This window comes from Furipterus horrens, unplaced genomic scaffold, assembly GCF_987537825.1.
Source record: "Furipterus horrens unplaced genomic scaffold, mFurHor1.1.pri manual_scaffold_13, whole genome shotgun sequence".
NCBI classification, from domain to species: domain Eukaryota; kingdom Metazoa; phylum Chordata; class Mammalia; order Chiroptera; family Furipteridae; genus Furipterus; species Furipterus horrens.
Window position 1 is genome coordinate 14907251 of NW_028327183.1, and position 13937 is coordinate 14921187.

At 37.6% G+C, this 13937-nt stretch overlaps 1 protein-coding gene and 1 pseudogene across 2 annotated transcripts in view; one reads left to right on the plus strand and one right to left on the minus strand.

Annotated features, from left to right (window-relative positions):
* The window catches only part of NFATC3 (nuclear factor of activated T cells 3), a 125426-nt gene that overhangs the window by 71921 nt on the left and 39568 nt on the right, over positions 1-13937 (plus strand). For both annotated transcript variants that reach the window (XM_090260433.1, XM_090260434.1), the window contains exons 5-6: positions 3665-3837; positions 6892-7032. In XM_090260433.1, coding sequence (XP_090116559.1) covers positions 3665-3837; positions 6892-7032 — 314 coding nt within the window. The remainder of the gene's footprint in view (positions 1-3664; positions 3838-6891; positions 7033-13937) is intronic.
* On the minus strand, positions 11478-11963 carry LOC149994111 (small ribosomal subunit protein eS24 pseudogene; annotated as a pseudogene).

The window sequence follows — 13937 nt, forward strand, 5'->3', positions numbered from 1 at the left end:
GGTGGCCAACTTCCAAATGAGTATCCAGTAGAGTTTTGTTCAAGTATTATTAGTTAGGATTATGTGTAGCTGCCTGTTAAAGAAACCTGAAATGCAGTGGCTTAAACAGTTAGAAGTTTAGTTTTGTATCCCATGATAAAAATATACATGTAAGCATTTTAGGACTAGCACAGTGGCTTCAGAAGTCATTGGGTTCCCAAGGTCCTGTTTTTTCATCCCTGAAAGTTTTAGTATGTCGTTTCCATTCTTAAGATTGATTCATGATTTAAAATGGCTACTGGTGCTCTAGTGATCACAGTCCCAATACCAGAAGGAATAAGGAAGAAGCAATAGGATGAAGGTTAAAAGAGAACTTCCATCTGAGTCAGGCCTATTTAAAGAGCTTATCCCAGAAATCTATCCAGCATATCTCATTGATCATCCTTGTATGTCAGGAAGACCATGCTAATTTTATTTTACCTGAATACATTTCCACCTCTAACAGTATAGGAGCCTATTATTAAGGAAAATGGAAGAACGGATATTCAGTACACAGCTATTAATCTGTCACAACCAGGTACATGAAACTTAGAGTGAAGTTTGTTACAGAAGTTATTTCAAACTACAGTATAGACCTTTCTTAAAATGGCAGTGACATCTATCCCCAGCTGTTGCAAAAACAGTCAGATATCAGTCTCCAGCTTTTTCCTTTTAAATTTATATTTAATTACCTTTTTTTCAAATACGTTTATTGATTTGAGAGGGGGGGGGTGGGAAACATCGATGTGAGAAGTATTGATTGGTTGCTTCTCATATATGTCCCAAATATGCTTATTGATTTGAGAGAGAGAAAGAGACATCAATGTGAGAAATATCAATCGGTTGCTTCCCATACGTGTCCCGACCAGGAATTGAACCCAGGCACGTGCCCTGACAATGCTCCAGCCAACTGAGCCATGCTGGCCAGGGCTATTTAAGTAACTTTTTAAATAAACTGAATGTACCCCCGAGGACATAGCAATTTGTATTATAATTCTAATAGAATAAAAATTGCCTCAAGAAATCACTTATCCTGTTTTCTAGTTATTACCAGAAAAGACCTGTTAATATGAAATTAACTAATATCTTATTTTGCCTGCTTTGTTCAAATGGACAGTACTTGAGAACCCAACCCAGTAAGTCATTACACAGGGACTACAACAGTTTTTTCATGGCAAAGGTAGACAGCTAGTTGATAATCTGTATTCTTAAATTTTTTGTGTTCAATGATTTAGAAAGAACTTTGGAGTCTCAACCAATGCTTGTTCAGGCACTTGAGCAAAACTCTTTAAGGAAAACGTTGACACTTCCTCCAAACATTCTATTTGACCCATTTTCAAATAAGGTGAGGTGGCCAGCTCTGAACGAGAATGCAAGTTGGCTTTTTCATTTAGCATCAAAAGCATATAAATATACAGTTAGCTGCATAAGGCATTTAAAACTCAACTTTGAACCATTTTTTCCCCTAAGAACTCATAAAATTTGTCCCTGGAAGATACCCACAGGCCATGTTTTCATTCATTCCTCTGGATATTTAAAGCACTAGACTTGAATTCAGTTAAACAGAAAATCACAAGAAGCTTATTATGGTTCTTTACTTTTCTTGAGGACTAAGTATAAGAAATAGCCATGTGAATACCTCTTCATAATCTGTAAAAACTACTGTTTTTTAGGGTGGACATTATTATACACACACATAGAGGATCCTTTCAACTTAAAAGAAAATAGTTGGTATTTTCTGATGACGTGGTAGATTTTGCTTTACGAGACAAGAAGAAACCTATAAAAACTTTATAACATGTATTTTTTGCTTTGACTTCCAGGAAGTTCATGATTAAGTCAATTATAGTAATTATAGTAATTCATATAACCCTGGATTTAGGATACATTTATTTCCTCTTCCTTATATTTTAAGTTTTTTCTATTGGTTTTTCTTGGCCTTATTTGTAATTATGTTGTAAAAAGTCTTATTTTTTCTAAAAGTAGTTATAAATAAATAAGTTAAGGAAAATAGAGTACATGAATTTTTAATACAGATTCTCAAGAAATTGGGAAATCAGAACAGTGGAATCTGAACATATCTGCCTCCTCCTTTTTCTATTAGCACATGGAACAGAGGTGGCAGTCATGATTCATGTCCCTTTTCCAACAGAACTGGCATATACTACCTGCCTGGATCATACCATAAAGGAAAAAGCTACAGAAATACAGTTGTTAATAGTAACAAGCAATTAGCCCCCTCACCCCACCCTGCCAGACACATACCTGAAACTTCTCAAGCCATTTTATCTACTCTGAACTCTTAGACTGGGAAACAAGAATTCTATGGAAACCAAGGCTTATAGCAACATTGTATGTTTCCAAGAAAGGGTTCAGTAAGGAGCATCTAGAAAGTTATCAAACCTAAGAAACCTTTTCCATGTATCTTGGATAACAGGGCAGCTAAACCTAAATGAGCTTGCTTTATCCAGGAACTAAATATAAATACTATGATAAGCTACAGTAATTGAATGTAATGAAATTTTACATAGTGGTAGATAAAATTTTGTGAATGATAAGACCATTCATTGTTTCAAAATTTATGTATAAGTGAGTTATAGGTGTATGTTAAATGGCTCTACTGTTCTCTAAAAGCAGTAAGTGGGAAAAAAGTGGTAGGTATTCCCTTTGTTTGTCTACTATCCTAATCTCTCTTGGATGTGTAACACCATTTATTTAAAACCAGTACACTAGCCCTGGCCTAGCCAGGTGGGTCAGTTGGTTAGAGCGTCATCCCATACACCAGAAAGGTTGCAGATTCTGCCCTGGCTGGTGTGTCTCAGTGAATTGAGCATTGTCCTCCAAACTGAAGGGTCACTGGTTCTATCCCAGTCAGGGCATGTGCCTAGGTTGCAGGCCAGGTCCCTAGTTGGGGTATGTAAGAGGCAACTGATAGATGTCTGTCTCTCTGTCTCTCTCTCACATTTATAAACATATCCTGCGTGAGAATTAAAAATAAAAATAGAAAATAAGTAAATAAAACCAGTACACTCACCCGATAAGCCATATAGCTCACCACCCTAGAAGATAACTTTAAATACAGGATGTCAGTATTCATTGCTTTACCCTACTCATAACTCCTTCCTGTTTTTAAAACTAGGTGAATATGGATGTGGCAGTGTTACATTCAGGATTGTCTTGGCCTTTCCTCCATATATTTGAACTTTCTCATGGTGGCTCAGGGCTCCAAGAGGAAGTTAGGCTTCTTAAATACTAGGCTTATAACTTACACAGCATCACTTGGTCACATTCTGTAAGGCCAGCTCTCAAGGAGAGGGGACATAGGAACTTTGAGAAAAGTGGTGTGCAAGTACAGGAATGGGAAGGAATGATTGACAACCATCTTTACACACAATCTATCACACTTACTATTACACTTTTGTCACACAGAAACATTTTTTAAAAATTTCCATTTATCTCCCCTTTACCATTGTCTACCTCTTCCTCTCCCTCTGGTAAACCTTCACTTTTTTCAAACATTTTTAATTTTTGATTTTGGGTAATGATAGTCCTTTTCTGCCAGATTAACAATGGCTGTTTAGCTGAGTTGCTTAGAACCACTTATTATCAGTAAGTAAATAAAATGTTTATATTTTCTTCTCCCTAGTATTGACTGTGCAGGTATTTTGAAACTCCGTAATTCAGATATAGAACTTCGAAAAGGAGAAACCGACATTGGCAGAAAGAATACTAGAGTACGACTTGTGTTTCGTGTACACATCCCACAGCCCAATGGAAAAGTCCTTTCTCTGCAGACTGCTTCTATACCTGTTGAATGCTGTAAGTGAGCTTGTGATGATGTTTTAAAATTTCATTTACACTAGGCCATTTCCTGTTTTGCTTGTAATGTGAGGTTTGGATCTAAAGTGTAAACTGAGGCACAGAATCTGGATAACTGGTGTGATTTTCTTATATGGAAATAGTAGGAGGAGTAATGAACTTGAAGTTAGAAAATGGTTTCTTATTATAATTTGACCCTAGGTGGCTGTGTGTCTATAAACAAATCCTCTTGACCACAGTTATCGTATCTGTAAATGAGGGAAATGGGCTTGATGGCACCTGAGGACCAAATCATGAAGTTATGATTCTGATACTAAGTGTTACTTGGCTTTCTTTATTTCATTAAAATGTCAGCCTTTATGTTGGAAGATGCCTGTCTCTGTGAGCTGACCCCTCAGCTAAATTAGTACTCAAGGGTTTTGTTTTTTTTTGTGGTGGTGTTTTTTTTTTTTAACCTAAATTTAATTACAACACCAGATTGAGAAAGTAAATCCTTTTTCCCCTGATTACGAAGGCAAGAAATGAAAAAAGGCCTAGAATGTGATAACTACTCAAGCCCTGGAGAGCTGTGGACCTCTGGTAGGTTAGCTGGTAGGACTGAAATATTGAGACTGCTATTTAGATCTTTCTGGCATACCCTTTGAAATGTTTTAATTTCATGTCTTAATTTTGTATAGGAGGAAACCGAGGCACAAGTATCTCAAGTACTCATCTAAGGTTATTTGCTTATAGGTGACAGAGCTGTGTGTAGAGCATAGGTTTTCTTGGTACCCTTTCAGTTATATTATACCATTTTATTTCCGTTAAGCACATGCATTCTTAATTTGGTTTTACACCTACTTAATTTCCTTTTTGTGCCTCCATTTGCTGTTTGCTGAATTGGAGCAATACTTTTATTATTTCCCTATTGACTGGGAATCACTGAACAAATCCATGGTAATAGAAATCACTGTAGAAGTAATTTTTGTATTAATTTTTAATAGATAATACAGGTACATGGTACAAAATTCAGAAAGAATAAAAGAGTACAGAGTGAAAAGCAAATTTCTAAGTCAACTAGTTTTCCTTCTTAAAAGCAATTATTGCCAGCATTTTTATTATCCTGCCAGAGTGATCTGTGCCCATGCAAACACATATATTTAGCAAAATAATTTAAATAAGTTTATAGAGTAGTTTGAGTTTTCAAGATGAAGTTCCTTTGAAGTGATTTTATACTTTTTCTTTTAAAAGTTTATGAAATTAATAAGTGATTGTTGTTGAGAATATAGAAAATGCAGAATGGTACAGAGAGTAGTATTAAAATCTTTTGTAATATCACTTGCCTAGGATAGTCACCATTAACTGTTTTTTGGGTTTTCTTTTCTTTTTTCTTTTTTGTCTATATATTTATACATATATACAGTATTTTTTAGTTGAGGTTACCTGATAGTTTTTTTTTTTTTTTTTTTTAAGATTTTATTTATTTTTAGAGAGAGGGGAAGGGAGAAAGAGAGGGAGAGAAACATCAATTGGTTGCCTCTTGTATGTCCCCCGACTGGGTACCGAACCTGCAACCGAGCATGTACCCTGACCGGGAATTGAATTGGTAACCTTTTGCTTGGCAGTATGATGCCCACCCAACTGAGCCACACCAGTGAGGGCTTTACCTCATACAGTTTTATGACTTGTTTTGGTATTTTCACTTACAATGGGCATTTTCTCATATTGCTAAATATTCTTCAAAAATACTGTTTTTAACACATAATTTTTTGCTGACTATGCCATCTGTTGAAAACATTTTCACTGTTACTTTGAATGTATCTATAATGGCCAACTTCTACCATACATACCTAAAATTTGAATTAGTCTATTCCCTAGGCCAGGCAGTGCTTGTTTCCATGTTCCTTTGTGAGCTGTTTGGAACTTAAGTAGGGATTAGTATTTTCTGAGATCTAGGTTGGTGTGCTTTGTACTTCCTAAGTGGTAGTTGATCCTAAAGCCCAGACCTATCCCTTACGAAAGAATCTGTTTTAACATTCTTGGCAGCTGTCCCAATTCACATACCTTTGGTGGCGTGATACTCAGTAGTTAGGAAAGACAAGAGCCATAGTGAACTGGGAGTGTGCTTCCTAAAGGTATTCAAGTTTAAATTTCTTTAAAATGTTATTCTAGCCAATCAAAATACAGCTGACCCTCAAAGCCACCAGTTTTCCACAGTTTTCTACCAGTTTTAATAATACTAAAAGTAGACCTGTTTTCCAAATATGAAGAAGAGAGTGTAATCCACACCTTTTTTTTGTTTTGAAGAGAAAAGAGCCAAAAATAGGACCTCCAGAAAATATAGCTACTTGGAATTAGTCAATAATCATAGAAAGGTATACCAAGGTCACTGTTTATAAAGTTGTCAATTTAAATAATGATTGTACCCCATTAAGAAAAACATGTTCATGTACCCTGGAAATTAAGTGTTAGTGCACTATAGGAACATTTAAATCCATTTTTAAAATTTACTATTGAAACGTGTACTGCATATATGCTTCAGTTATTTAGTTATTTAGAAAATTGTCCAAAATGGAATCCTGATGTCTCAGTGATGATCTAGATGTTTTCTTGATGAAAGGGCTACTTCGTGTTTGTCCTTTAGAAACTTGTCTTCTATTAATTGTAGGCAACGTAATTACACATCTTTGGTTTGTCTTTTGTAATTATATTCGATTTATTTATTTTAACAGTTGCAGGAAAGAAGTGTATTAAATATTTAAGCTAAAAAGAGAAAAGCTGGATGAAGTGAATGTGTTTGAAGTCAATATAAATTTGCAGGCATTAATTAATTTTTCTTATTGTTTTTTTTTTTACAGTTGTAGCCTTAAGATAATTTAGAAATTTTATAAATCTAATGACTCTTGTTTTCTAAATAATGTAGTTATTTTGGTGGATATTTTACCATTATCTTGAATTGTAAAACCCCAGAATTTGCTTCTCCTTATTTTCATTTTATACCCTGAATTTTTCATTTATATATGAAAAATTATAAACTAATATTTTGTTTCTTCTCAACTTTTAAAAATAAAACAGCCCAGCGGTCTGCTCAAGAACTTCCTCATATTGAGAAGTACAGTATCAACAGTTGTTCTGTAAATGGAGGTCATGAAATGATTGTGACTGGATCTAATTTTCTTCCAGAATCAAAAATAATTTTTCTTGAAAAAGGACAGGGTAAGTAATACAAGATTTGAATTGGTTGACCTCAAACTGAGGGTCAAAAGGGTGAATTATTCAGATATTTCACTGACATTAAACACATAAGTAAAGTTTTCCTAAAGCAACAAGTATCATTTATACAGATTTTATTGTAAATCAAACATTTATTAAATTTTCATATAAATGTTAAGTTTTCATTAAGGATGTCTTACCCTGGCTGGTGTGACTCGGTTGGAGTGTCGTCCAGTACACCATAAGGTTGCAGGTTCAACCACCAGTCAGAGTGCATATGGGAAGCAACCAGTTGATGTTTCTCTCTCCCTCCCTCCCTCTTTCTCTCTCCTTCTAAAATCAATAAACATACCCTTGGGTAAGGATTTAAAAAAAAAGAAAAGAAATGTCTCAAAAATAGAAAAATGTCCTAGTAGTTTTACTCCTAGCTACATGAGGTCTGTTCAGAAGGTATCCAGCCATGTAATATGAAAAATAGAGATATTTATTGAAGAAAATACAAGCTACAGGAAACATTGTACATAGGACAGTGATACCTCAGTCCTCTTCAAAGTAGGCACCTTGGGACCTCACACAGTTCTCCCAGTCATTATCATCTGCCCTGTCATATTTGCCTGAATCTCATTGACAGTTTGAAATCCCTTTCCTTCAAAAGTAATTTTAGTTTTGGGAAAAACCAGAAGTCACAGGGCACCAAATCTGGGCTGTATGGGGGCCAGGTCACCCGGATGATGTGATGTTTCACCAAGAAACTGCACTAGACATGATGCATGAGTGGGTACGTTGTGGTGATGAAGCTACCAATCACCAGTTGTGAAAGCTGCTGCCTTCTGAATTATCCAAATACTGTCCTCAGAGGAATGTTAAAGCTTAATGCAAAATTTGAAGCAGATTCATTGCTCCACTCAGTCATTTTAAATACGATATCCACACAGTACACATGCTCACTCAGTGGTATCTACTGCCTCCACTGACTAGTACAGTGTAGTCGTTATTGTTCACACATGCACATTCCAGTCCACTCTCCTTGGCTACCCAGTTACAGTTTGTCATGCAAACTGTTCTCATTATATTAACAATGGCTGGACTTTTTCTGGGTAGACCTCTATATGTACTCAAGAGAATTGAAAACATATATCACACAGAAACTTGGACACAAGTGATTATAGCAGCATTATTCATAATAGCCAAAACATGGAAACAACCTAAGTGTTCATCAGCTGATAAATGGATATAATCATACAATGATGGGATATTATTTAGCCATGAAATGGAGAAAATACTGGTTCATGCTACATGATGAACCTTCACAATGTTGTGCTAAGTGAGATAAGACAGTACAGAATGTCTAGAATCAGCAATTTATAGAGACTGAAAAGTAGATTAGTTGGTTGTAAGATTTGGTGGGAGTTGTCATTGGGGAGTGACTATTAATGGGCATAGGGTTTCTGGAATTAGGTAGAGCTCTATGAATATGAAAAACTCTGAATTATACACTCTAAAATAGTGAATTTTTCTCTGGCTGGGGTGGCTCACCTGGAACATCATTCCATAATAGAAATGTCCCATAACTGAAAAGTTGTGGATTCAATTCCCGGTCAGGGCATGTACCTGGGTTGTGGGTTCAATCCCCAGTTTGGCTGCATACAGTCCTGGTCTGGGCACCTATGGAAGGCAATGGTCAATGCTTCTCTGCATTAGTGTTTCTCTCCCTTCCTCTCTCTAAAAGCAATGAAAAATATCCTTAGGTGAGGACTTTTTAAAGTGAATTATAAGCATTTTACATATAATTATATGAATTATCTCTTAATTTTTAGAAAAGTGGAAGAATACTATATAAGGGTGTTCTATTTCAGCCCTCTTGAGAATATTTAAAACATTTTCTTTTATTCTTGCTCTTATATTTTTAATCATTTAAGAAATGTGAAATGAAACACCATTCTCATAAGAATAATGTAGGAAATAGGACATTAACTTCCAGTCAAGATGGTGGCATAGGGAAACATGGCTCGCCTCTTTACACAATCACATCAAAATCACAACTAAAGTATAGAACAACCATCATTCAGAACCACCAGAAATTGAGTCGAATGGAAGTCTGACAACTATGGAATTAAAGAAACCACATCCACCCAGACTGGTAGGAGGGGCACAGAAGCAGAATGTGCTGGTCTGTCAACATGTGTGGTGGATAAAAATTCAGGAGAGATGTCTTAGGAGTGAGGAGCCCCAGCCCCACACCAGACCCCCAGCCCAGGGTTCCAGTGCCAGGCAGATAAGTCCCTACAACTTCTGGCTGCAAAAACCAGTGAGGATTGGTAGGTGGAAGAAACTGCTGGAGCCCCAAGCAGTTCCTCTTAAACAACCCACACATGGACTCACTTACTCAGACTCACTCCCTCTGAGCTCCAGTACCGGGGTAACAGCTTGAAAGGCACCAGTGGCATAGAGAGAGGAACTCAAGTATCTGGCATCGGGGCGAGCAGAGGCCATTGCCCCTTTTCTAAACCCACCCCCCACAGAGCCAGCAGGCTGGTGCCATATCTGAGATTCCAACAGGCTAACACTGTTTGACCTGCCTTGGAGATCCCCAGAGATTCTGCCCCAATCACCCAAGCTGCTTTACCATATGAATGGCTGGTCTTGGTTTAAGCTTCACAACTTCCTAAATCCTATCAAACAAGCTATAGCTGGCCTCAGTGAGTCCCAGGCCCAGCACTAGCTGCAGCCAGCCTAGATTTACAGCTTGGCTTCAACTGGGAATCTCCAAGTTCAGTACAAGTATCAGCCATCTCAGGTTGTTTTATAGCTCAGGAAGGGTGGCCCTGTGCAAAACATAGGTGGGGGCTGACCTTGGCCTGCACATGCAGTGGACAGCTACAGACCACATTGGAGCACCACCATCCTGTCCATGCACAGCTAATCCTCCATGGAGGACAGAGGTTGGTGGTAAGTGGTCACAGCCATTTTTAACAGCTGACTGGCCTGGGTAAATCCCTCCCATTGATCTGCCAACAGCAACCAAACTCAACTACAAGAGAAGGGTGTACTCAGCCCACATAAAGGGTGGACCTTGAGTACCCAGCTTGGGTGATAGGGGACTCTGCAGCCACTGGACCCTACAGGACACCTACTACATTAGGCCACACTACCAAGACACAGAGTCAAAGCAGCTCTCCCTAACACATAGAAACAAATACAAGGAGGCTGCCAAAACAAGGAGACAAAGAAACATGGCTCAAATGGAAGAACAGATCAAAACTCCAGAAAAAGCGCTAAACAAAATGGAGATAAGCAATCTATCAGACGGAGAGTTCAAAACACTGGTTATAAGGATGCTCAAGAAACTTAGTGAGGACCTCAGCAGCATAAAAAAAATCCAGTCAGAAATGAAGGATACACTGACTGAAATAAAGAACAATTTATGGGGAAACAACAGTAGAGTGAATGAAGCTGGAAATCAAGTTAATGATTTGGAACATAAGGAAGCAAAAAACAACCAATCAGAACAGCAAGAAGAAAAAAGAATCCCACCCCCACCCCCCACCCCCCCAAAAAGAGGAAAGTAGCCCTGGCTAGTGTGGCTCGTGGGTTGAGTGCTGGCCTGTGAACCAAAGGGTTACCGGTTCGATTCCCAGTCAGCGTACATGCCTAGGTTATGGGCCAGGTTCTCAGTTGGGGTGTGTGGAAGGCAACCACACTTTGATATTTCTCTCCCTCCCTTTTTCCTCCCTTCCCCTCTTTCCTAAAATAAATAAATAAAATCTTTTTTAAAAAATGAGGAAAGTGTGAGAAGCCTCTGGGACAATTTCAAGAGGTCCAACACTCGCATCATAGGGATGCCAGAGGGAGAAGAGAAAGAGCAAGAAATTGGAACTCTGTTTGAAAAAAATAATGGAAAAAATTTCCCTAATTTGGTGAAGGAGATAGACATACAAGTCCAAACAACATGGATGCAAAGAGGCCCACACCAAGACACATCATAATTAAAATGCCAAAGGTTAAAGAAAAAGATAGAATCTTAAAAGCAGCAAGAGAAAAGAAGTTAGTTACCTACAGGGCAGTTTCCATAAGACTGTCAGCTGATTTCTCAAAAGAAACTTTGCAGGCTAGAAGGAACTAGCAAGAACTATTCAAGGTCATGAAAAGGAGGGACCTACAGCCAAGATTGCTTTACCCAGCAAAGCTATCATTTAGAATGGAAGGACAGGTAAAAGGGCTTCCCAGACAAGAAAAAAACTAAAGGAGTTCATCATCACCAAATTATTATTACATGAGATGTTAAAGGGACTTATTTAAGAAATGGAAGTTCAAAACTGTGAACAAATAAAATGGCCATAACTATATATCAACGATTGAATCTCAAAAAAAACTTAAGCAAACAAGAAGAAACAGAATAATGGATACAGAGAGCCTTTTTTTTTTTTTTTTTAATTTCAAATAACAAGAAACATAAAAGGTCTTTTATTAATCCTCATGAAAAATCTGCATCATCAGTACAGATAAAGTCACTGAAGAATCTTTACTCCTTCTTTTTGCCAGCACCAACATTGGCCTTTGCAGTCCCCCTGACTTTCTTCATTCTGTTCTTGCTTTCCTTTCTCTGTTTTCTTGAGGTCTTCTTCTCATATAGGCCATGTCTTACAAGTCTATGTTTGGGTTCATTTTTCTTTGCATAATCCAAGGAATCAGAAATCATGCCAAAGCCAGTTGTCTTGCCACCACCAAAATGGGTTCTGAATCCAAACACAAAGATGACATCTGGTGTGGTTTTATACATTTTGGCTAGTTTTTCCCGAATTTCTGTCTTGGGTACTGTTGCCTTGCCAGGGTGAAGGACATCAGTGACCATTTGTTTCCGCTGAAGTAGTCTGTTGGTCATGAACTTCCTGGTCCGGATAGTCACTGTGTCGTTTTTGATGGTGGCTAATCTTCAAGCAGCAAGGGAGGAAAAGATACAGAGAGCGTTTTGATGGTTGCCAGATGCAAAGTGGATGTAGCGGACTGGGTGAGAAGTTGAGGGGATTAAGAAATACAAATAGGTAGTTACAAAACAGCCATGGTTTGTAAAGTACAGGATAGGAAATGGAGTAGCCAAAGAACTTACACACAGGACCCATGGACCCATGGACATGAACAATGGTGGGGGTATTGTCTGAAGGAGTGGGGGGTGCTGGGTGGAAAGGGGCCTAGGGGGGAAAATCTGGACAACTGTCATAGCATAATCAAAGAAATAAATTTATAAAAAAAGAAATAAGGCATTTACCTTTGAAGTCATATTGCTGTCCCTTCCCAAATGGATTTTTCCCCTGAATCAATTTTTTTTTATAGTTTTATGTATTTTCTCATTTTTTGGACTTCATGTAATACTGCGTATATTCTTCTGAAAAAGTTTTTGCACCCTAGTGGTCAGTGTTAATTTTTTAATGTAACTGGGTATCTTTTACTATATATAGGTTTCACTGTATGAGTGTGCCACGGTTTGTTATCCACTGTATCACTGGGTATTTGGGCTGTGTCTGGTTTTTGGCACTGCCAAACAATAGCTAACAATTCTGTTATGAGTATTCTACTGGAAAAAAAAAGAATTCTATGAAGATTTTAATGTAGGGTGTAACATCTTTTTTGTTTATTTTTTAATCCTCACCTGAGAACATACTCATTGATTTTAGAGAGAGGGAAAGGGAGGGAGAAAGAAAGGGAGAAAAACATGGGTGTGAGAGAGAAACATTGATCAGTTGCCTCTCTTAGGCACCCCAACCAGGGACCAAACCCTCAACCCAGCCACATGCCCTGACCAGGCATCAAACTCATGACCCCTCAGTTTACTGGATGACACTCCAGCCATCTGAACCACACTGGCTAGGGCAAGCATTCTACTTCTTATCACCTGGTGGATGAGGCAAGAATGCCATAATTCTTAAGTTTTCTTAATTCAGTAGGTGCAAAGTGGTATCTTGAACTTTAAGTTTAAATTTTCCTATTAATCATATTGAGGTTGTTATGGGCCATTTATTTCTGTAATATATTTTCATGTCTACCCTTTTTTTTTCCAGAGTCAAGTTTTATTTATTTACTTAAAGGATTCTTTATAAACAGAGTGGGGTTTGCAGTTGTTCATATGGAAAATAATACAATCATTAATGAAACAAGAATAAAATTCTGTTTTGCATACTCACAACTATAAACCTTTTTTACCCCACCCTGTATTTTGGATATCAAAATGAGTTGGGGAAGTACCCCCTCTTTTTCCATTTTAAAATATGTTTGTCATGTAGTCTCACCTTCTTTTGAACATGTGGCAGAGCTCACCTCTGAAACCTTCTGGACTGGGAGCTGTTTTTGTGGGGAGCTATTAATTTCTGATGAAATTCTATTCATAGTTAAAGGACCATCTAAGATTATTTCTTCTTGAGTTAGTTTTGGTGATGTATATTTTCCAGGTGAACAGAAAAACACATTGTTCCTGTGTTTCTGCTTTACTGTCTTAATATTACCACACTCAGCACTTCTGACACTATATATATGGGTTTCCCATATATCAAGCAAATTTTCAATACCAACTGGGTGTCAATTCAATTCAATTTTGAAACTAATTGTGTTAGTGTAGACCCCACAGGTTAGGGGCTCAGTCCTATAAGGCTATCCCTAACATCAGATTCCAGTTGAAAGTAGTTGGTCTGCAGGTTACCCACAATTTCTGTCTGACTTGGCTACAAATCAGAGGTTCCCATGACCCCCTTCCTGGATTTGATCATTGATAGAACATATCACAGAACTCAGGGGAACTTACTTAAGTTTACCAGTTTATAATGTAATAAAGGATACAGATGCACATCCAGATGGAAGAGATACATACAGCAAGGTATGTGGGGAGAGGCATGGAGTTTCTATACCCCCTACAGGCA